General features: G+C 37.2%; 1 protein-coding gene across 2 annotated transcripts in view; it reads right to left on the minus strand.

Annotated features, from left to right (window-relative positions):
* The window catches only part of FBN2 (fibrillin 2), a 147,554-nt gene that overhangs the window by 96,178 nt on the left and 25,754 nt on the right, over nt 1–25,622 (minus strand). For both annotated transcript variants that reach the window (XM_015849661.3, XM_015849660.3), the window contains exons 6-7: nt 15,020–15,217; nt 5,574–5,699 (exon numbers count right to left, since the gene is read on the minus strand). In XM_015849661.3, the coding sequence (XP_015705147.2) occupies nt 5,574–5,699; nt 15,020–15,217 (324 nt within the window). The remainder of the gene's footprint in view (nt 1–5,573; nt 5,700–15,019; nt 15,218–25,622) is intronic.

Below are 25,622 nucleotides of genomic sequence, written 5' to 3' on the forward strand. Positions count from 1 at the left end.
CAGAATTTGAAATGATGGTATAAGTCAAAAGCAAATAAGTCCCCAGGAAATCTCTGAAATCTTGTATTACTTTACTATATTGAAGACAATATATATAACGCCGTGAGCTGCTTACCATATGGTTTAATGGTAATGGAACAATGTGTATAAATCAAAACAGAACCAGAACTGGCTGGATGCCCAGTTGGAATCTTTCATGCAAATGTCTTTCACAACCTGTAAGTCTTCTAAAGCATAATACAGCCTTCTGTGTATGCATATAAAAACTAAAACATCACATCAGAAGGGCAACAAACAGGACAAAAGGAGAACTGTGCAGGAACAGTTTACTTCTGAAAAGTGACACATTTCTGATGACAGAGTCATTCAATAATCATGCAAGAAGACCCCCTTCCTCTACCATCACTTGAAGTACATCTTCAACCTCATGGAAAGACTACAAGGGCTTCTCTGAAAGTAATGCTACCTATTTTTTTTTTTATGTTGGCCCATAATGTCAGATGGAGGAAGGTTCAACCACTACTGCCATACCACCATCTGCCTCTAAATTGTGGACCAATATAATAAAATAGGATGCAGCCCTCATACAAACAAGTAGATGTTTGCCTTTTAAATCAGAAAGAACAATCAAAAGCTAAATTTTTCCCCTCTGTACCTTGAATTCTTCTGTGAATTGTCTAATAATAGAAGGAACCTCACTGACTACTGCCTGTCAAAAGTCTATAAATCACTAATATAAATGAACTTATAAATAGAAGTAGTAATTCTGACCCTTGAAGAGGATTAACTTTAAAGACCATATTTTACCAAATAGCCTAAGCTACCTAGTCTCATTTCTACATGTGGGGGCATACACACACAGTTACTCATAGGAGTTTCTCTTGCATACTTTGGGAATCTTTTAAACCCTATTTACTGATGTAGGATTGCCATTAATTTCTGAAAGGTCAGTGTCAGTAAATTATAATCTGAAGCTACAAATACATCTCACTTAGTGAATATATACCTCCTTAATGGTCCTTTAAGAAAAGAAATGAATCCACATGAGTATAAGGCAAATATAATATAAACAAATACCAAGGCAATATTGCATAGCACAGCTCTAACAATGTCCATTATAGCACAAAAATAACACAACATGATCACCCTCACGTAAACTTAATTGTTGCTGTTTCCAGGAGCAAAAACAGGAGAAAAAACCCTAACTCACGAAGTACATCTGCATGTTTCAGATCAAAGGATATACCAGGGAACCTCAAACCCCTCCCTGTGAAGTGGAAGATCAACTGTTAGATAAAAAAAGACCTGAACATTCAGTGCAAAATTTCAGCTTCTCCCTTTGAACAATTCAGTTTCTATTAAATCATTTATCTGCACATAGGTTACAACTCACAGAAGACCAATACCTTATACTGTTCCTACTGGTCCACTTCACAACTATAAACCATGCAACTTCACTTACATCAGCAGCCCCATTAATTTAAACTGTAGTAATTTGAAGGACTAGATATAATTTTATGCTTTAAATCTCATGGAGAGATTATGAATTCTTACAGCATTCACAAAATAATAACAATAATAAAGAAAACCGAAATAAAACTATGGCTTGTCTTTTATTCTCTGCTGCATTCATGGCATTATGTAAGCATAGCATTATCCTAGTATCATTTTGACAGTGCCACCTTGGCTATGAAACAAGGGGAAATAGACAACTAACAGTTTCACTAGTTTATAAATCACAGAAAGACATGGCACAATCTGAGCCCTCTGGTCTGTTCTACAGATAATTTCCTGTGGTGAAGCCTTGACTACAAACTAATTTGTATGTAGCTTGTGCCACAGAGGGAAGTGGCAGGGTATTAGAAGAAACAAAGCCAGAGGCTAGACCTGTCCTTCTGTAGGCTCACAATCAGTCTGGAAAAGAAAATCCATTCATTACTGCAATATGACTATGAAAATGCAAATGTTCCAGACTGTTTGGGATATTTTTTTTTTAATAGTTGTTTATAGTTGGTGGTATTATTACAAATATTTCTGAATCTGGGTAGTTTACATTATGATGCTCAGTAAACTTAAACATGAATTTTGCCAAAAGATAAACACTGTTGCCAGAAATTTTCAAAATCACCATATCTGTATGTACTGATATCCCATGGAACACAGAACTGATGGTAAAAATGGCCTGTTATTCAATGAAATTGGAAGCAGCAGATATTCACTCACTTGCTAAACTCTGTATAACAGTTGTCACAAAAGTACATTGCTTTGGAGCTAATGGCATCATTAAGACACTAAACAAAATAAATCATGTCAAATAGATGTCAGATTTAAGATGAGTCTAGGTAGCCATCCAGCTCACTGTGCCAATGCTCTGAGCTGGGAGACTACAAGTTCAGAGAATCACAGAATGGCTGAGGCTGGCCACAACTCAATTGGGTTGCTCAGAGCCTCATCCAACCTGAAATAAAGTCTTCAAAGAGGGGGCTTCCACCACTTCTCTGGGAAACCTGCACCACTGCCTCACTACCCCAACTGCAAAAAACACTTTCCTTATATCCAGTCTATATTTCCCCTCTTTAAAACAATTTCCCCTTGTCCTGTCACCACAGATACAGTTAAACAGTCTGTCCCTTTCGTTTTTACAGTCCCACTGTAGATACTGAAAGGCCGCTCACACGTCTCCCCAGAGCCGCCTTTTCTCCAGGCTGAACAGCCCCAGCTCCCTCAGCCTGTCCTCATAAGAGAGGTGTTCCATCCCTTGGGCAATTTTGGTGTCCCTCCTTTGGATATGCTCCCACAGGTCTACATCTCTCCTGCACTAAATACTCCACACTGGACACAGTACTCCAGGTCAGGTCTCATCAGCACAGTATAGAGGGGCAGGATCACCTCCCTCGCTGTACTTACTGAAGGCAGACTGTACACCAGGCATGTCCACTCATGATCTGCAAGCTGCATGCAGCCCTGGGCAGCTAGCAATGTTGACCTACGAGATCATATACTTTTAACATTATTATGTGATTTTTAGCATTATTTTTTATTAGTTGAATGGAAGCAACTTAACCGTGCAGGCAACAGCAGTACACTGTGGAGGGTAATGCACAGAGCAGGGCTGACTCCACCTCTCACCACACATATTCAGTCAAACCAAAACCCATGTATCACACATTAATTGCACTTCTGCCATCTGCTGAGTTAAAACAGTGATTGACAATAATATTACAGCCTACCTATACACACGTGCCTGTGAAGGCATGCATTTTTTCTTATTAAGCAGACGTGTACGTTTTCTCATTTAAGTATTAAATTTGGGCAAAATTGGTATTAAAATGCAAAAAACTAATCAATCAATACAATTTATAAATGCAGACAGACTAATCTTACTAGGTGTTTAAGAACTATCTCACCCATTTTCTACATCCAGATCATTAATTAATATTTTTGCTAAACAAGAATGGACCCAACAGTTACTAACTAGAATTTGCTTTACTGATCCCCACGCTCTAAGATTGTCAATTCACCTACTTTTTGATCCACCTCACTGTGACCATCCAGCCCAACTTCCTAAAGTCATAAACCAAATTGCATAGACTCTTCAATGATAGTTGCCAATTAACTTTTCATATGATTAACAATTATTATCAGTTTAAAAAAAAAAAAAAAAAAAGCAAGAAGGAACAAATGTTGGATTATTCCTATGCATCTTCATTGTTGCACTTTTTGTTGGCATTCATCTATCACACTTTCTTTTATTTAGCATAGTTTTACAACATCACTACTCTGAAGAGAATCTGCTGAGTTGCTCTACTTCAGCTCCTCTGTTCATAGACTTTTTCCTCACATTTTGATATGCAAAAGCTTTTAAAGATGCTCTGATCTGATTAGTGAGGCTGGAGCAAGACAATACAAAGCAGCAAATGTCACTAGCAGGGAGCTCCTTCAGCTGAAAAACAGGAAACAATTCCACAGACAGTGGTTCTTCCCAATTTCCAGTTATCATATAAGAAGCACCATGCTCTGCTTCCTCATCTATAATTCACCAGAAATTCTCCTGAGTTAGATGTGTCATGGGGCTAATTATGGGGGACACAAAGCCACAGAAACGCCAGCTACTTCTCCTGCCACTACTAACCCAATACAGAAATAAAAGGGAAATTACACATTTTAAGAGTTGGTGTCACAGATTCAAGCAATTTCAACAGCAGTTTTTTTTTCCAGTGCCTCAGTAAAGCTCTTCGTATTCCCATACTTCCAAAATGGTTCAAAGGGAGCTCCTTTCACTGTGAACCCTTTTGCTTCCTGCAGAGAGCTAAGTCTCTGAGCACTTCCTGATACCTACCAGCACACTCTTGCATAGAGCTAAGTATAAACATACATATATATATATATATACACATGAACACAAGCTGCTTTTATTGCTCCACAAACATGGCAAGAAAAGCCTTCAGAGCTCTGTTTCTGAGGTTGCAGCTTTATGTATCACCAGTGCTTCTCATGGGACTTAGAGAAGACATACACAGGCTTCCCTGAAATAGCACAGGTTGGGAATATCACTGTACACATAGCAGAAATTCAAACTGGCCAACATCAAAGAAGAAGAAGACTGAAAGGTGAGACAAGGACAGAATCAGGGAAAAATATCTGTGGATATTTATTTTATCTGCTCTTTAGTATTACTTGCAATAACACCGGCTGCAACCTTTTCACATAATAAAAAAAAAAAAACGTTTTTCAAACTGACTACATTACTTATTGTCTCTATAAATTCTGTAGTGTATGGGAAAAAAACAGAAAAATCTGACTTCACACATAGGCTACAAACCACGTGTCTGTAACAGAATAGGAGCATAATGAAACATATCAGCATACTTGAATTGCTGCCCAGCCACAAACCAACACCTTGAAAAAGCAGTCCTTTTATCACTTTAACTTAAATACAATGATATATTTACCTCTCTGGTTGAGATCAATGACTAAAGTTCAAGATTACAAATTTCCTCCAGTAAATTCTTCATCAAACTCAAAAATACTCAGCAGTTTTCTATTACCTTATTTTAAACTACACAGAAAATCTGCTTTCAATTGTATCAGTATGTTTACTGAGTAAAAAATGGTCTATAATTATCAAACTATATTTATTAATTGTGGTCCATTTCTTCATAATAAAATATGCAGGAGAAATTTCTTAAACTCATTACCACATCTGCTTTTCATGCCATAGTCAGTAGGCTGACAATAACTACTTGCACCAAAGTAGTCAGGGCAATTTTGAGTACACAAACAAAATCAAAATAACTCAGCTACTGCAACTTAGTGCTCTCAGATTCACTCTTTATCAACACTCGTAAAATTTTAAACAGCATGAACATGAACCTGACAGAAAAAAAATTAATACAGAATATGAACAGCAAAATAGAATAGCAAAATATTAGATTTGTGCTGTCTGTCCTCCAGGGATGTCCCCACTTAAACGTTCCTGTGTCCCTGTTGCAGGAGAGTCTGGCAGAAAGTTACGAAGGAGCTTTAGTGCTTTATTTAACCACCTTTTAGGTATGCTGTCGCACATCACTTACCGTCACATTTTTGAGTTGCCTCATTCTGCCTGTGACCAGCAGGGCACTTGCACTCGTAGGAACCTACTGTATTAATGCAGTTTCCTCCTTGGCAGACTCCAGGAATAGCCTGACATTCATCAACATCTACAAACACACACACAAAAAAAAAAAAAAAAAAAAAAGAGAGAAAGAATATTTGACATAAGATTAAAAAATAATTAATCATCCAATCATAGAATGACCTGGGTTGAAAAGGACAATGATCATCCAGTTTCAACCCCTCTGCTATCTACAGGGTCACCAAACACCAAACCAGGCTGCCCAGAGCCACATCTAGCCTGGCCTTGAATGCCTGCAGGGATGGGGCATCCACAACCTCCTTGGGCAATCAGTTTCTGTGTGTCACCACCTTCTGTGTGACATCATGACAGACATCTCTGAAATTACTCTTAATAATAACCAGAACAAAAGACAGTATATATTTTTTTTCATCAGCATCACCACAGGGTAAGGGAAAACAACAGTACTATGACTCTCATATCCATGCATGTTGTTTTTGATTGCATAAAATTCAAAACTTTCCATGTATTGACTTAAATTATTTGGTTTTAAATAACATACAACTCAGAGTTGTTATCTCACGAACTAAGCTTGTTCCTTATACTGGTTATTACAAAACACAGATGTTAATTTTGAAAGGACACACAGATTACCTCATTGCCCACTTTAACAAGATGTGATAATTCCTTCTGGACAGAAATCAAACTACTGATGTCAGTTGAAAATAGATGCTACTCAGCAAGGACAAGCATCACTGCAAATGACCTACATAGACTTCATTTACTAAAGTAAGGCTAGAATTTCATCGTTTTCTTTAGGCTGAACTTTCAGTGTTAAATAAATGCTCTTAGAAAACGTATTCACCGTTTTGGTTTTACAGCTTACTTCTAGTAATTTCCTGTTGTATTTTAGTGTGTGCTGGTCCCCATTCAAACACTTTTTCCTCTCCTACTCTCTTTTGTTTACATATAAAACATTACATATTTCTGTAAGTATTTTTATGCAAAACTATCACAAGAATCAATGTGCAAGAAGTGCTAATGAGCTGTTAATATAACATGGAAGATCCTAGAGGCTGCTATGTAATAACCAGCACTAAAGCAAACAGTAGAACTCTTCCCACACAAAGAAAAGGAGAACTGACTCCAGTCTAAACTTGATGTTTATACACATAAATTTAGCTTCTCTGTAGCTCTTGCTAACTAACAGCTGACTTAACCTATAGCTACCAGAGCTCTGAGTTAATTAACTGTAGCAATTCCTTCACAACAATACTTCACGTGAATCCAAATGTTTACAGCAGAGAGTAGGTTTGTAAGTTTTGCCCCAAAAACTGCAGCAACAGTTCTGTGAAATTGGTTTTAGGTCATCTTTCTCCTAAGTTGGTTCTTTTATAGAAGAGCTAAAAATCAGTGGATCTTGTTAATTTTCCACAGCACAAAATAAAGGCGAATGTCCTTCGCAAGTCACAGTGAAGAGAGCCACGTGGCATCCAAAGGGCCCCTCCTGGTAAGTACATACTACTTTCTCAGATAACAACCCAGCTTCTGTTACTCCTGAAGCTGTTTTTAGGTACATTTGCGGGGAAAGTTTGCATTTCGTTTCTTAATCTGCGCTGATTTAGTACAGCACAGTGTCCAAACACAGCAGAGATTATTAATAGATTAAGGACTTTACTCAAGGTACTATCTTTGTGGAAGCAGTGTGCATGGTGCAATTTAATTTGCACAGAAAGCAAACTTTTCCCATGTGAAATACTTGAATGAATCTGGACATGTTTTAGCTATGTCTAGACAGAATGTGAGTTTAATCACTTGATAACACCCATCCCACCCAGTAGCTCCAATAAGAGTGAAAATAATATAGTGCTTGTCTTTTCACTGTTGGGCCTTGAAATGCATTCAAGACACATGTTAAGCGTGTGCCTTGTGTCACTTATTAATGCTTACTTAAATTAATCCAACTGTGTCAGCAGATCAGTAACTAAAAATAATCAGTGTGTATCTTCTACAGTTTTGTAAGTAAAAAAATGTCAAGTAATAATAAATTAATGGTAGTAACAGCAGGAAATGAGTGATTTCCCAAAAGAGAAAAGGCGCCACTGAAGCCTTGAATAGAACAGCATTTTAAGATTTAGTGATCCCGTTTATTTCTTTCAGTATTAATCATATGGTTTTAAAAGAACAAATAAACATCAAGTTCTACTGAGGTCTGAAAAGCCAGTCTGAATTAGGCTATAAAGCATATCGCTTGTCCATTGATAAAAACACAAGTGGTCTCATTATGTAGGGCAGGAAGCTGAAAAATAATTGAATCATATCAGCTATCTTGCCTCTCTATGCTGATTTCAATCTTAATTCATTGATTTAATTAATTATTAATTCATAATCATTTCATTAATTCATTGAATGGGGCTCTGAGCAACTTCATCTAGCTATAGATGTCCTTTTTCACTGCAGGGAATTTGAAGACTAGATGAGTTTAAAAGTCCCTTCTGACTCAGTTCTCTGATTCCATAACTTCACCATTAGCCTAAAAACTAGCTAACAAATGCAGGTATATGTACTCTAACTAGCTAACAGACAGCAGCTACATAAACACTCCACAAGCAAAGATAATTTTCTGCCTATGATCTTCTGATGTTAATCCGTCAATATTTCAGAACTGTCACTGTCACTTCTCACTAGTGACAAATGACAGGACGAGGGGAAATGGCCTCAAGTTACCCCAGGGCAAGTTTAGGTTGGATATTAGGAAGAACTTCTTTACAAAAAGGGTAGTTAGGTACTGGAATAGGCTCCCCAGGGAGGTGGTTGAATCGCCATCCCTGGTTGTGTTTAAGAGCCATTTGGATGTGGTACTGAGGTATATGATTTAGTGTAGTGTTTTTAGAGTTAGGGTTCTGGTTAGGCTGCGGTTGGGCTTGATGATCTTCAAGGTGTTTTCCAGCCTGGGTAATTCTATGATTCTATGATTCTATGAACTGAAAAAAGCCTGAAAGGACTAACTATTTTCTCAAAAGGGCATATTTTATAAGCTGCTTCCTAAAAACCATTTGAAGATATCAGCTTTTTTCTTTTTTTTAAAAATTTTTTCTGACAATACAACAAATCTGAAATCAAGAAAATTTTTATTTACTTCTTATATTTCTGACAAGTCACGTTAAGCCACACATGAGTTTCTGCGTTATTAACTAACCCTTTACTCATACTTTTAAACCCCAACAGTAATAAAGCAATAAACTTCTTGCCATAAATGCAGAATCAGATTGAATAACTCTTTAAACACAGTTCTGAATACAGAGGTTCAATATGCTACAGATAAGCTAGAACTTTCCATGTATCTATAGGACTGACCATATCTGGAAAATGAAAAAAGATACTTCACTCTTGCAGAGTTTTTCAGTAAATGGTTACTCTCTGCAGGGTTTGCACAGCCAACTTTAAAAATGCACCTTTGAAAACACAGCACAGTTCAGCTTTCCTTTCTGATGAATTGACTGTTTCACTGTTTCTCAGAAAACTCTTAATGAAATACCTCAAGAAAAATCCTATCAGGTTTTATACAGAACCTCATGAAAGAGTTCATGATGTATAAGATGGCAGTAACAATAATTAGTTGAAAATTCATATTTTAGTTACTATTAAGTTTTAATACCCATTTTGAAGACAGCAAGATGGTATCCTACATGACCCTGCTAATAAAATCAGTAATCTGACGCATTTTACTGTCTACCATTCTTCACTGTGAATTTAATATTAAACTACCTTCTCACTTCTGTACTGTGTCAGTACCTATGATGTTCAAGCACACTTAAATTAAAAGAAAATAAATAAATCCGTTTTGTTGTATGAATATAACTCCTGTATTATATACACTTGACAACATCAGCAATGGGAGCAGGAGGAACGACCTTGGTATTTTCAATGGTGTTCTGACATGGAATATTTTTCTCTCATTGCTGCAAGAAAAATTAACTGTCTGAAGGGAGAGGGTGTAACTGAGAAATGGATTGCAAGGAGGAACTGAAAAAACATCCAACATAGGATTTCTGCCATTACAATGTTCCTGAGGCTGTGTACCAGTGGCAATAAGGTATTTCAAGCGGAACACTCAGAATTGTTCTTTCCTGAAGTTCCTGGGAAAGGGGATTTCTTAGCAGCTACAATTACCAGCTTTTAAGCAAAGGCCAAACAGAAAGTGCTGGGGGAAAAAAAAAAAAACAACAAACAAACAAAAAAAAAAAACCTTTTTTCTTTTTGTGTTGTTTCTTTAACTTTTTCTTACTTGTTTACAGTAATACAGAAGAAGCAATAATAACATAATGCTGTATACAAGCACATTACTATTTGAGCACAATAAATCCCACAAAGCCTTATTCAATAAGGAAGACTTACATACTAATTTCTGCATGAAATAGAGATAAAATGAATACAAAGCAGGCTGCTTTATCACCCATCTGTACAATTCTGCTCCAGCAAAAGTGCAACTTGATATACACTATAATAGCAACATGTAACATGCATACTCAGTACACAACAGGATCAACTTCAATAGTTAAAAGTTGTCAGACTGCTAATTAATGCCTACTGAAATTGTGATCTATTTTCCAGTACTAAGAATTTGCAGTTTTACTGGTTTTGAATTGCTCATACTAATTTCCAAACATCCTTCATGTGAAAAAATGGCAACCCCTGACATTCATTGACACTTGCTGTACATCAACCAAACAGTAGATGTGAACACAGTGGATGGTATGTTTCAGCAGAGGTAACAGTGATGTGAAAGACCAGACAAATTCTGGACAGCCACTCACAGCCATTACAACAAAAAAAAAGAGAGTCTCCATTAGCTCACCTGCACAAACTGGCAGAATATCATAAGAGAACTGTGTATTGAGTTGAATGTTGGCTTCACTGTGTTGAAAACAATGGCAGCAATGCTGGAATATCACAAAGTTTGTAGGTCTAAAGATCATTCATAGATATAATGAGAAAACACCACTTGCAAGTTTATCAGGAGCTACTGAACTAGTAGCTGAAGGTAACAGCTTCATGAATCACACCACTCCCTGTCATGAAACATCACATCGCTAATACAAGCTGGAGCCAAAATGGTAGTCTGTAGAGTTAACACACGTGAATTCCTCACTGAAGAAGTTCAAGATGTAGCTCTCAGAGGGTAAAGTAATGTGCGGTGTCTTCTGAGACAGAAAAGAAAGGAGTGATCCTTGTGGATTTCCTGGAATCCAGACAAACCATCAGTTCTGACCACACCATCACAACACTACCCTGAAGACTCAGTCTTTGAGAGTAAGGCCACAAAAGAAGCAGACCTTTCTACAGCAACACTGTAACTCCAGGCCCCATACCAGTCTGAAGACTGTGTGGGTTCTGTCAAAATAAATAGGAGGCATTATTTTCAGTGCAAGCTATGTTGTTACTGGGTAGGTCTGGTCTAGTCAGCACGTATCATGACAAAGAAGACCAGGCTATACTGAGCCCCATCCAACCTCCAGTGATGGGGCACACATAGCTTCCCTGGGCAGCCTCTATCACTACCTCACCATCCTCTGAGTAAAGAATTTCCTCCTAACATTTAAACTAAATCTCCCCTCTTTTAACTAAAACCATTATCCCTTCTCCTATCACTATCACATCATGTAAAAAGTCTCCCTCTTGTTATTAAGCTCCCTTTGAGAACCAGAAGGCCCCTATGGGATCTTACCAGGGTCCTCTCCATACTGAACAAGCCCATCTTCCTCAGTCTCTCTCCGTAGGAAAGGTGCTCCAGCCCCCTGATAATTTTTGTAGCCTCCTCTAGACCTGCTTCAACAGCTCCACATCCTTCTTGTTTTGGAGGCCCAAAGGCTTGCACACAATACTCCAGATAAACCCTAACAAGGGCAGAGCAGAGGGGGACAATCCTCTCTTGCCCTGCTGCCACCCCTCTGTAAATGCAGCCCACAATACAGTTGGCCTTCTGGGTTGCAAGTGGACACCAATGGCTCAAATTCATCTCACATTTCATTAAACGAGGTACTCCCAGATAGCAGGTGTCATGCTTGGAGTACAGGTGTCTCCTGAATGGTCTAATATTCCACTTTTGCTCTTCTTTGACTCCTTTGCCCTTCACAGTTTATCTCTACAGTTATATGTGTTACTGTTATTGAGGTTTTCACCTATACATAACTCACAGACATACAGACTTTTATTTCATATTTGGATTTAAATCTCTGCTTGCCTTCCTGTGTCAGGCTCTCTTTACAGTCGTCACGCATAACTGTAGCAAAGACCTGCAATATATTTCTACAGATTATGAATCCCAGTATGGAGACTGGAAAGTAAGCAGTCTCTATAATGGCAAGTGGTATACTGCTCTCTCCCTTCCTCCATTTGTGCAGTGTGATAATTCAGAAAAGAGTATATAATGTATGACCAGATGGCAAACATAACAGCAATTACCAAAACTAAGAGCTTGCAAGAGACTGTCTTAACTGTTGGGTAAATGAGGTAATGATTTAGTAAGAACAAAGAAATCCTTCATCCCTCTCTTCCCACACACAAAACCTAACTTTTGATCATCTTTTTTCCTTACTATCATCTAGAAACATCACGCACTAACTCCTGCTGACATAAATACAATGAGATCTTCCTGTACAGTAGTACTATGCTAAAAATGTAGCAAAAATGGTTGTTTAAGCTTCCTTTGTTCATTCATCACACAGTAGACTACTACATTGTTTTTACACTTCCCAGTGGAATTCAGCAATTACATTAACTGAGTAAGTTAAACATTTTTGCCACACACAATAAACTGGCAGAGAAAGAAAACACTGTCTTGCAGACATAGGTGCTGAAGAACTCTACAGATCTCTCATATAATTTAAATGAAGTCCCAGAAGCCATGCCAGGCTTAGTTTGGCACAGAAGTTTTAAGTTTGTTATATCTGGCCAGCATATTCATCACACAATAGAGTTTGACTTTGAGGTAGCAACCAACATGCATGCCTTCAGTACAATGTTTCTGTTTATGACATTGTTATGAAAAGAATGTCTGAAATATACTAATCAATTCAAGATGAAAAGTACAGCATAAGCTGTTAAAAGCAGACAGAGCACTATTTCTGATATTTTAGGAAAAGTGCAGTTGAGTATTTCTCCTCTGTAGAATGTGGATGCTTCAAGCAGTGTAAATACAGAAAACAGTAATGAAAACATTTGAAATGAAGAAAAATGAAGGGATTTATGCTGCTTATAAGTTATCTTAGTATTTTAAATAAAATAGATGCCTTTGCTAAAACAATTCCAGAGGATTTCCACAAAGGAATTTGAGACAGTAGCCCAAATTTTAGTTTCAGGTCAATATTAACTCTTTGTGAAGGAAAACGGATACCAAAAGAAAAAACAAAACAAAACAAACAAAAAACCCAAATAATTAAAAATCTTGCAACATCTCACTTTTCTCTCATTTTTTCAACTCAGGTTAGCAGAGAGTTCTTAACAAGAGTACCTATGAAAGAGCCAAATTGCTGATCATTTATATTTGTGCAGTTTTAAGCCACTGAACTAAGATACTACATAGGAAAAAGCAACAGTAAAATCAATGCACTGTATGTGTTACAATCAGAACTCAATGAAATCACATTGATTTATAGTATGTGACTTCACTCTTAATGCTAAACTTAATTTGCACTATTAATAGTGTGTGCCCCAGTGGCGCAGTGGTAGGAATGCTGCTTTGCAACACTGGAGTCCGGGTTCAAATCCCCCCTGTGGCGCAAGTGGTAGAAGTGCTGCTCTGCTACACAGGAGGCTCGAATCCCGGGGGTTGGACTCAATGATCTCTAAGGTCCCTTCCAACCTGCACGAGACTATGATACTATGATACTATGAATAGACAGAACACACATAAAAGTGTCGTGGGATATAAGAATTCAACCAAGAACGTGGTCGTTGATGGTGTCTTAAATCGAAGTTATACAAAATAAAAATATATTCAATATATTGCCCACATGGTTTCCACTGCACCTTGGGAAGGTTAGGTTCTAAGACAATGCAGTCTATGTACAGGCTGAGTGCACCAAACTATTTAATACAAGAGCAGTACACTTAGACAAAAGGAAAAGTTTTTTCTCTCAGAGTGGCCAGGCACTGGAATGGCTGCCCAGGGAGGTGGTGGAGTTGCTGTCTCTGGCAGTGTTCAGGAGGCATCAGATGAGGAGCTACAAGATATGGGTTAGTGGCTTGTGGTAGCAATTGTAATGGGAGGACAGTTGGACTAGATGATTTAGTAGGTCCTTTCCAACCTTGTGATTCTGTGATTTTTTGATATTCTTCTTAACAAGACCCTTATTACTGCATTGTTTACACAGTTTGTTCCGTAAATTCCATCAACAGCAACAAAATAATAGATGCTTATATTTAAGGATAAAAGCATAACAGTGAAGATCTACAAGAAGGAGTGACCTGTTTCTTACCATCACATTAAGAGATGCATGATAAGTTAGGAAAGTTTCCCTGTTTCTCTAACTAAATTTTTTTTTTATTTGTTAGGAAGACTGAAGTCTTTCCTTACCACTACATTTTTCTAGCACTGTGCAAATAACAAAAGAATCACAGAGAATTAAAGAATGACCTGGGTTGGAAAGAACCTTAAAACCCACCCAGACCGAACCAGGGTCTGCCTCCCCCAACTGCTCAGGCTGCCTAGGATCCCATCCAGACTGGCTTTGAGCACCTCCATAGATGTGGCCCCACAGCTTCTCTGGGCAGATGTGCCAGGTTCTCACTGTCCTCTGAGTAATGAATTTTTGCTAACATCAAACGTAAATCTCCCCTCATTTAGTCAAAGCCAATCTCCCTTGTCCTTACACTATACTCCCTGATAAAGCATTCCTCTCCATCCTTCCTGTAAGTACCTCAGATGATTTATCTAACTAGAGTAGAGCAACAAGTGCTTTATATAAATGCTAGGATTAAAACATCCTATGTAATAGCCATACTTTTCAGAAAGAAAGGTATTCAGTGGCAAGAAGCAGTGAAATTCTCAATAGAATGAATGATACATCTATTATTTAAGGGCCAAAGCAACTCCTGTTGCCTAATTGGTGCACTACTGCAGCAGCTGACTGCAGCATTCTACAGGCATTCTGACCTTTTCAGTCTCTACATTTATGGCTCCTTGACTGGAATTGTGTTGCTGTTTTTTCCAGGCACGTGGGATTTGTTCTGTATGTACACTCAATAAAGTCTAGAATAAATAGAGCATAGAGGATCTTGTTAAAAGTAAGATTTAGAACACACATGCATGGAAAACAGGGATCTCATTTAAGTGGACGAGGAGCTTTCCAGATGTATATCATCAACACAATAGTCATGCACAATTTATACCAGAAGGCTTACCTTGACATGCTCCTGTGCGAATATTAGGGATGAAACCACGACGACACGGCTGAGGCTGAGCAGGACACATTTCACAGGGGTGACCCCATGCACGCCCAATGGTTGCACAACAGAGGGTTTTCGTGCAAACTATTCCAGTTAGCTGGCCTTGACACATCTGGTTATTAACTTGTGTGAAACAAGGACCTGTTCTGTAATCTGTAAAAGAAGAAACATCAATGTATTACATGAGGCAGTGTGGCAGTAAATAAAGCAGGAATCTCTTTTCAACCAAGTAAACACATATGCTAAGAAACAGCAGGAGGACCTGGAAATTTACACCAGCTTACTGCTCACAGAAGTAGCATGACCTATTCCACTGAATGTAATAATTTGTGCAATGTTATCTTACTTTCGGTGTCTTTCCTTCTGATAGGTGTGAGTAACAAAAGGCAGCTAAATAATTAAGATCAGTAAAATCCATAAGTAAAAGGGTTTTTTAAACAAACAAGCTAACAAACTAGGAAAGAACAGGCAAACAAGGACCAGCTCCTAAGTAAATTCATTGTGGTAGATGGGAAGAAGCTCCAGAACACAGAAGCGACACATTTGTTCAGTCTACTTTGATCGAGGCCTTGCCAGAGACTGCCACAGAATCCTGCTGGAATGTTTAATGCAAAAAAGCACAGCATGCAGAGGACTAATTAGAATACCATTTACTTTCAGAGGAATAAGATAAACCAACACAGACTATTCAAGCTATATTCAGCTCACTAAACACAACATACAAACAGTATGAAAATATACTCCAGATCGAATTCCTTTAAATGATTTAGTTATTTGGGTTCAACCTGTATATAAAGAAGGATTTTTCTGACCTTATGAGGAAACACAAACTGGGAACAATTAGTTCAAATTCTCTAGCAACAAATGAGAAACAGATGGTTGCTCTGACTCAGATTTCATATCCTTATGGAAACTTTAAGGGGGGCAGGGGGAGGGGACAAGAAAGTGCAAAGCTTCCACAGGACACAGTCATGTGAAAAAAGACATAGCAGTGGGGTTATGTTCTCTGAGTTATCCTGTCCTGTTCTAATGCTTTTTTTCCTAATAAAAAGAGATTCCAAATCTGATTTCTAAGACACATACTGCCTTCTGCTCTTTGGTATGCAAATAGACTCAGAAGCAGGCTATAGCTGATACTTTATAGATTCATCCTGAAGAATAAAATCAGAGTTTCTATGTGTTTGCAAAAGGAGAAAACATTCCTCCTAGTATACCTCATGTTAAATTTTCCTTGGACTAAGAAATAAGTCTTCTAAAGTAAAAGCTAGCTCAAAGAGAAATAGATGTTCTGCTCCCTGTCTTTGACAGGGTTCATTCAGTCTCTCTTTGGGAAAGACTTTGTGACAGTTATTTATGCACAATAGAAAATATTTTCAATTGGGTTCTTCACATTAACAAAGTTAAGCAAGTATGTAAGTATCTGTAAGAAAAATGTATAATAACAGGCATTGTATGTGTGCCAAACAAGATTAATGTATCATCAATATCCTGAAGGGACTGTGAATTTTCATGTCTCTTGACTTTCATAAGAATATTATTTTCAGAATTCTGCACTAGAGCAATACCTGTCCATCAGGTAACCAAACCAGTACTTTAAATAAAATCATAGAACCATAGAATGGTTTGAGTTGGAAGGCACCTGTAAGATCACCCCATTCCAACCCCCTGCTATAGGCAGGGACAACCTCCCTCCAGACCAGGTTGCTCACAATCTCATCCAGCCTGGCCTTGAATGTTTTTGTTTTTTTTCGTGAGAGGGGGCACCTACAAAAAATGTTCATCACAGAGAGAAAATCCTGTTCATTGAAGTTTGGTTTCAGTGATCTTTCTTCCAACATACTGGAACACAGGATGCTTCACAACAGTTTCAGTTTTATTAACTCCAAGGTCTCTGCCAAATTAGAGATACCTAAATCATACCTTGATGACTGAGAAAAAACAACAATTTCATCAAGCAGGAGCCTCATATGAGAATGACAAATATTTAAAACACAAACTCCAACTATAAGATTTAAATTCCATTAACTCACTGCAGTCATCTGGATTTCATTTAAGAAGTGTAAGGAAGACCCTATCACAGACTATGACTGTATATTTCATTCATATAAAGTTTACTCAGGTGTCATAAAATTGAGGAAATATGTGATAGACCATATTTAACCTGCAAATCATCAGCAATGGTCAGACTGCTATCAGAAGAAAAACAGAACTATTCAGAATTCAAGATCTGAATAAAATAGAATTAAATCCTGGCCCCAGTGAAAGCAAATGGGAATTTAGCTATTGAACTCAATGACAACGCTATTTCATTCTTGGAAAACAGTACTGTGTTCTTTAGCAATTGGCTGTATCATTATTTATGGCCTAATATCATCTGTAAAAGCATTCCCTATGTCACACAAAGAAAGTAATCAGCTGCATATGTATCGAAAAAAATTTTACTACTAGCTGTTCAATGAACAGACTCTCATTCTAATGTCAAGTACATTATATACACTGTTAATATGACTATAATGCAAATAATCAAAATTATGAAGCTGAAGATAAAAGGGAGGTGCATAGGAAAACCTTGAAATATCATCTATGATCCAGTGGCATAAAACTAATATACAATCATTATCAAGAGTAAGGTTTTCAGTAACACAAGAAAGCATGACTTCTGGAGGCACACTGATCTGTATGGTAACAACAAACGCTGTCCAACTTCTCAGATGGAATTCTTTACAAACCCACATGGGCATGGATATATTCCCAGAGGGCAACTAAGCAAAACTTAAACATGACAGACGGTCATGTATTCCTTACTCTTGGCCCCATCCAGCTCAGCCTTGAGGGATGTCCCAGGGATGGGACACCATAGCTTCTCTGGGCAGCTGGCCTCACTGTCCTCTGAGTAAAGAATTTCCTTCTATTCATCACTGGTGAAAATGCATAGCTAGTGGTGGTGACTGTGTTGAAAATCAGTGCTCTATAGAAGAGGATTTTCTCTCTTATGTAGTGTTATTGTGATCTTTGTAGTAGTTTCCACACAAATAAACAGGAAGCATTATTTTCAGAGCAATCTACCTATTGCGCAATGAGTCAGAAGAGTAATGAGAAGTTTCAGAAGTATGGTTTATACTAATACTAATATTTTACTAGTATTTAAAAAATAATATGGTTTGTATCCACTACAAATACATTAATTTTAAACACCTTAATGCATTCAGATTATCCAAAATGAAGTCTAAAGACCTTTAGCAAGAAGTGAGCAATGGCTGGTCCTCCAACCTAAGAAGACGAGAGACATAAGGTTTCACAATAAAAAGGGAAGGAAAGAATGCTTGGATTGAGAGTAATGTACAGCTGTTTATACAAAGATACATGGTAACATAGCATATATTTACTTAAGTGAATCAAATACATTGAGACAAGAGAGAAGCCTGAAGATACTTCGTAGTTTCAATTGAACCTGTAGATTTGATTCACAATTTACCCTGAGATAGAGTATGGTCTTCCTTACATAGCCAATCAGACAGATTATTTTAATGGTCCATCTGATCTTCAAATTCCTGAATTTATAAATCAATCATCTTTTTCATATTGTTTTATTCTCAGGTATTTCTTTATTTGCTCTTTACCCAACTTTGCTGCTGGAATAACTTTGCCAGAAAGAACATATGTTAGAACATATGTTACAAATCATTTGTTGCTTAGAAAGGGTAACTGTCTTGGTGAAATAAAGTGATTTTCAGCACATACGTGTTAGTCATTTTCTTTAACCTCAGAAAGCTGTATTCAGTATGCACCATCACTTGAAGAATGACAGTCTTTATCAACAATCAAAATTCTTATTATCATTAAATTTTATAAGACACACTTTTTCTTGGCATGAACGTTAAGGGGAAAGGAAGGAAAAAAAAAAAAAAAAGAAAAAAAAAAGATCTGGAAATAGCTGTACCACAGTATATCTATGCCTTTGTGGAAGTGTATTTTCTGCATTCACACAGACTACATATGACAGTCAATGTTCTTGAAATCTTTGTCATCAGTCCAATTTGGAAAAGGGAAAGAAAAATAAAATAAGAAGAAAAATATAAAAAAAAAAGTTACTTCTAATTCAATTTGTACTTTAATTAATTAGTGTACATAACTGGAAAGTTAAAACAGTGAGACAGAAAGAAAAATGATAGGAAAAAAAGGTACCTAACTTGCTGGAATGTCCTTTACAGATTATATGGAAGAAGACAAAAAACTGATGTTTCTTCTCACAGATTGCAATTTTAACTTAAAGCTTCCAAGATCATGAAATGTCATTTCAGTGTGAAGACCAACAGTACTACTGGAGGTGCAGCTGCAGTGCCCTGCACCCACACAAACCCCACATACGTAAAAGCTCCGTAAGGCTGAATGTCTGTAGCACTGGAGCAACATATTAAAATAAGTCCTATACTTCACTTTGAGTGCTAGAAAGATTAGCAGGAAGAAAATGTGAAGACTCTTCATCATTTTTACTCAAACAAAACTCCATATAACCGTACCTAAATGAGGAAGTAATGTATCTGGATGTAAATAGTTTCAACTATAAGCTATTTAGAATATTGATACTTCAGTAACTCAAAGTATAATACCAAAAACATTAAGCACATTGATCAGTCCAATTCACACAAGAAGTGAACAAAATATTTATGAATATGTCTCCCCAGCTCTGTCAATTAGAATACGAAACCTAGAATTGGGGAAAACCTGTTTTACTTCTGTATACAGTGTAATTGCCTTTCAAAATGACTGCACACTGACCCATTCTCTCACAGATGTGATCTAGCAAATACTAATGAGGTGATCAGAAAATAAATCAATCTAGCACCCACTTCAACTAAAGGCTCAAATATAGTACATCTGATTACCTCAAAATTACGGATACCTCAAAAATCTATTTCATACATGAGCACTGTTAGATAAACAACGTGATACTCAAAAATCAAGGATTTGAAGGCTGAAAGGTTGTTATCCACCATTTGTGTATAAAGAACACTACTCCATTTTGACACAAAATAGTGGCACAGTGAATGATGTCCAGGTGAGCAGATCATTACTATTTTGGCAAACATCTGCAGTTACGCTCATGCTGTCAGATGATGCTCCAAACCAAACTGTGCTGCAGCTACGACTGCCTCCATTACAGCTCTGGTAGGATGCTGTGGATAACTTTCCCAAAAACTCCATTAACATTCCAAAGTCTCCAAGAAACAGATATTTATTTTTGCTACTTGTTGCAGCACCTGCTCTTGAATGCTGATTAGATTTTTCAGTATCAGAATTTCATCACTTGCAACATTAATCTAAATATTTTGAAAATTAAAGGTGTAGTTGACCTCTGTCCTCCTGCAGTGACAAATAACACAATCCATGACTCTACATAGTGGTAGAGCACGGCACACCCCCCATTCTCCCACTGAACCAACAGAAATGGAGCACTACCCAGATTCATGAAAAAAAAATGGGACATCACCACTTTTTATCTTGATTAAATTTTCATCCAAGCATGAAATGATTGATATTACCCATGGCAGAAATTGAGTTCAGACCACAAACCTGGAATGTATGGATACACAAACATTATCCTTCCTATTGAACTCCACCATCATAACTCAGAGCATGCAAAAAGATTAAATGCTACAAAAGTATATGTGTTTGTTCAACTATCTAGATTATCTAGAATTGTTTTTCCCTCAATATTTTTTAACCATCCAACTACAGAAAATTTGTTCTTTTCTGCAGTAATACGTAGCTGCCAACAACAAGGGATCAACATAAGGGAGATTTCAAAGGTAACAAGAAGTTAGATGAATTGTTCTGATTCAGGCTTGATATAAATAAAAAGCATTTTTTTCAAAGGTGACATCCAACAAATTGTGGAAAAAAGATTGTTGGCTGGAAATGAGAGCTAGTCTCTTGGAAAATGAAAGAGACTTGGCAAAGCTATTAATTTCTCTTGGAAAAAATAATCTATGGGCAGTACAGCTATTTAGACTAAGATGTTCATATAAACCAAAGCCTGGGTAGTAACGTCTGAGCCACCTCCTTTCCACTTCCTTTTTCTTTTTTTTTAATTCAAGAAAATCTGTATGTCAAGTCCCTAATTAGGCTTATGATTCATATAAATAATGAACACTGAAGTCTTTTAAACATTTTAAATCACAGGTAACTCCCAAAAGTTGAGACAAATCCCCACAAGATTCTGTGGTCACTGAATGAAACAAGGATTTTTATAAAATTTATTTTGATATGTAGCACTGAAGAAGAATTGTTTAGTTTAAAAAGTTTTTTAATACTTATGCTAAATGTATCATGAAGCCTTGAATGTTTTCATAGAGCTGACAGCTTCCATTTTCAGGTTTAATTCTTACAACTACTCTACTGGTCCCACAAGACTATTCCTGACCAAGTGCTGTGATGCAAGACTTTCCATCAAACAAATTCCTGTGATTGATTAGGCAACTTTATACACACATGGCAATTAAAAAGTGAGTGGAGGGTAACTCTAAATTAAAGAGGGAAAAAAAAAAAAAGAAAAAAAAAAAAGAAAGAAAATGACATGTTTAATACAGCAGTCTATGTGGGCTTTGTAGCTTTTAGCAAAATTCCAGTTTCCACCAGCACTGCTGTCATGTCCATTCTAAGCACATTCTCATTTTCCTTATGCTGGAAGAGGGAAAGCAACTCTTTTCCAAAACCAACATTCCTGAGTTTGCACACCCATTTTATTATAATTGATATTATGTCAGTTTTAAGCAGACAAGGGACAGTAGAAGTTTTGTAGTAGTATCTGCAGATCTTTGGGAAAGGACAGCAAAGTAACAGATAATCAACCATACTTCTGAAATAAGTGCTATTTTTTGTAATTAATATAAACAACAAGAAAAATGGTTTAAAATGTAAGATATACTTTTAAAAACATAAACACACAAGGAGAGAAAGAAATACAGTGTAAGATGGACTTACACAAGTATTTTCCTTTTGAAAGCAACAGAATCCCATGAACAGCAAAACAATACTGGGAAAAAGTCTTGGAAGAAGCTTCTTTTATATGCAACTGCAGTGTCATACACAGATGGCAATAAATAAATAAATAAATAAATAAATAAAAAGAAAAAATGCTGATAAGTAACAATTCCTGTATCTTGGTTCCAGCAAGGTCTCCATTGTCAGTTTGTGACCTTCTTATAGATACATGGATATCAGTATACTTCCAGATATACCATTCCTATATAAACAAAGTCTGCATTCGAGGTTGGATATTTTGCCCTCACAAAACATTTCTACACACAAATACATAAGCTGACGAACTAGGAAGTATCAGTTATTCTAAGAAGCTGCACAAAATGTGCCCAGATGAGAAATTACAATTATTTTTTTTTGCAAAGCTCAGCAGTTTATGCTTACTATCCCAGTGTGAATAGCTTCTTACATCTTTACTGTGCTGAGGTGTTCACAGATTTAAAAAACAATGAAGTAACTGCATCCTTCTGCTCACCACTCTTGCTTGTTTTCTCAGATTGAGCTACAAAAATCCCCAGCAAATAGCATTCTGATCTACAATCCATGCTCATCCAGAACTATTTATCGCAGGGCAAGTAACACCCCTGCTCACTAAAATCTAAAGACTCACACTTCAAATCTTCAGTGGAAGGAAAAACAGGGCTATTCCTCTCTACCACGCAGAGTAGGATAAGACCTTATTACACTAAATACTGAAAGACCAGAGTGAAGCTGCAACCTTCAATATGTCAGTACTGGGCCTTGGTATTGAAGCAAACATCAGCAGCTCTTTCCAACCTCTGAAACAGAACTGCAGCAAAGCCTACATCACCTCTGCTTGTCAACCTTGGAGTCTTTCTAAAAAAAGCAAAGAAATTGCACCCATAGGCTTTCCTGTCTTTTACCAAACTGATTTCCACCTTCAACCTCATTTCTACAAGCCAAAAAGTAAATGCCTTTCACTTTATACACTTATTTAGCTTTTTATAATCTAAATCAGTTTTTGCAGTTCAGTAAGAATGAACTCTCACTAGAGAGTATGACATACTACTAACAAAGCCTTGTAGGTTAGACATGAGAGCACAGAAGGATTTCTATTATGGCCTGACAGCAGAATGCCCAATTTTAAATGATACAAAGGCATCTCCTTCCTCCTGTTGAAGCTCTGTACTCTGCACAAAACCCTGTATTCAGATTTCAGGGACAAGCCAGGATTTGCTCTCATAACAGAAATAAAAATATAATGATAAATATATCATTAATAAAAAAATAATAAAAACATAATGATAAATGTAGCATTATAATGTGTGCTCTGGATAGACAGACAAGTGCACATCATATTCTTATTCCTTCATATCCCAGAAAACGTAGAAGGTGGTGCCTCGCCATGTGATTGCAAAGGAAGTAAGCCATGTTTCTGGACCTCAATGTTAAAATTTCAATTTTATCTTCCACATCTTTTTGTCATGCCCTGCTTTCCCTCTGAAATTAATGTTGTTCAGTATAGTTCTATAGTATATAGAATGCAAAGTCTTGCCAGTAAGGAGGAAATGTTAAGATTCAATCTTTCAGGTGTTACAAACTTTTTAAGAGTGGTGAAGAACAGTGTAACTGTTCTCCTAATCCAACACCCCCAAGCCCCTCTGGGAGTCATTATGCATATACCAGCAGACAACCCCACTAATGAGAGCAAGCCAGCTTATTCTGGTTAAGACTACTCACATGAAGAAGAATTAGAGAACAGGTCCAGAGAAAATGCTTAATTATTCTCAGAAACTCTGATCTCATCATGTAACGCTGGGACATTTCTCAGTTAGCCAAAAGAACAGAGAACAATTTAAAGGTGAAAACATACATTTTTTCAATTGCTACAAAATGAAAAGCAGTTAAATTTAATTCAAAATTCTGTGGAGATATCCATTGGCAATCTGCATACTACATTTTCTGGCCAAAAACAAGAAGGAAGATCAAAAAGGAGACAGCGTCTACGTTTTAGACCCCAGCTGGCCATAGTTCTGAGGCAAAGGAAAGTCAGGCACCATCACACACAGAAGAGCCCCTGCTGAGGTCAGACAGGAGTGGATGACCTGCAGCCCCATGGACTCCCCATTTAACCGTGATTCTTCTCAGAAACTGCTTTAAAGAAAGTGTACAAGCCCAAAACAGAAGAGAAAAAACATTTCATAAGACACTCCTGCATAAATTTAAAAAAATAAAAAATAAAAAAAAATGTAAATAGTGCTAGCAGAACAGAAATCCTATGAAAGCCACAGACATGCAGCTGAATTCTTTTGTTAATGTAATGAAATGAAGAAAAATAACTGTTTCATACATGGCTCTTAAGAAAAAAAACTTAAAAACCACTTCTAGCTTGCAAGAAACACTTTTCCAGATGACTGTCTAGACTATCCTGATACTCCATTTGAGTTGATAATAAACTAAAATCCCCGCCAGTAACTATTTACTGGAGGTCTCTCTGTGGAGTGGAATAAACACAGTTTCCCCCTCTTCAGATCTCTGGCTTTTATTCATAAAAAATAGAAAATGAAACTACTACTCTTCAGCTTATACAGTGTTTTCAATGGGACACTGTAAATCACAGTATCTTTTAACAATTAAAAAACAGGACAGGCATTCATTCACATGAATCATCATCTCTTGAGAAAGAATTTACTGCCATTTCTTATAACACAGACCTACTACGCTGAAAAGGAATAAACCACATTTCCTTTGGCGCTCCAGTATTTTGCAAGCCTGAGCACAGACTGCTGCTGATCAGCTACAGCAAAGGCCATGTCTGATAGTACCTGGAGTATTCTTCTCTACATAATCTTTATTAGAGTATTTATAGCTTTATAGGTGTTGCATAACTAATACTGATTAAGTCAGACAAAGCAGAAGACTTAAGGCAGGTAAACTATTAAGTACTTCCAAACTTCACGTTTACTTCATTTCAATTTCAGCAATAATTTGAAATTATTTTTTTCTTTCTAACATATAATTTCTGTGCTGTCCAATACTGTCAAAATAATTAAAACTCCAAAATCTAGTATGCCCTTCATCAGCTACTTAAGCCTCACTTTTTGACCATTCCAAACTGAGTAACCAAAACACCTCCTAGCATCCATTTTCTAGTTCTTACAGATCACAGCAGTTAGGTAGCAATATCAGAAGATCTGTGCTGAAACTCGAACAGTGGCCCTGGATCTGAACTCTGTTCTTAATCAAAACTCCCAGTAGCTTCTCTGGGACTTCTGCCAGACTTAGTAGTAAAGGACCAAACCCAAAAAGCATATTTGCATTGGCATCCGTTATTTCTTAGGAATCTGCAGAAGCAGAAGCCCTCATTAGTCTGCCAGCAGGAACCTCGAGAGGGTCAGTGGGTGGAGGGGAAGACTGCATGCAGAGACAGAGTGAAGTCATGACATGGACAGGCAGATATGTGCACAGTGCATTTCATCCTCACCAGAAGTAAGCACAAAGATGCTCTGAAGCTAACTCAAACTACTCTTGGCAGCTGCTAAGAGCTCCTGCATCT

This window comes from Coturnix japonica, chromosome Z (genome assembly GCF_054131305.1).
Source record: "Coturnix japonica strain WE chromosome Z, WE-NBRP24, whole genome shotgun sequence".
Taxonomy (NCBI): Eukaryota; Metazoa; Chordata; class Aves; order Galliformes; family Phasianidae; genus Coturnix; species Coturnix japonica.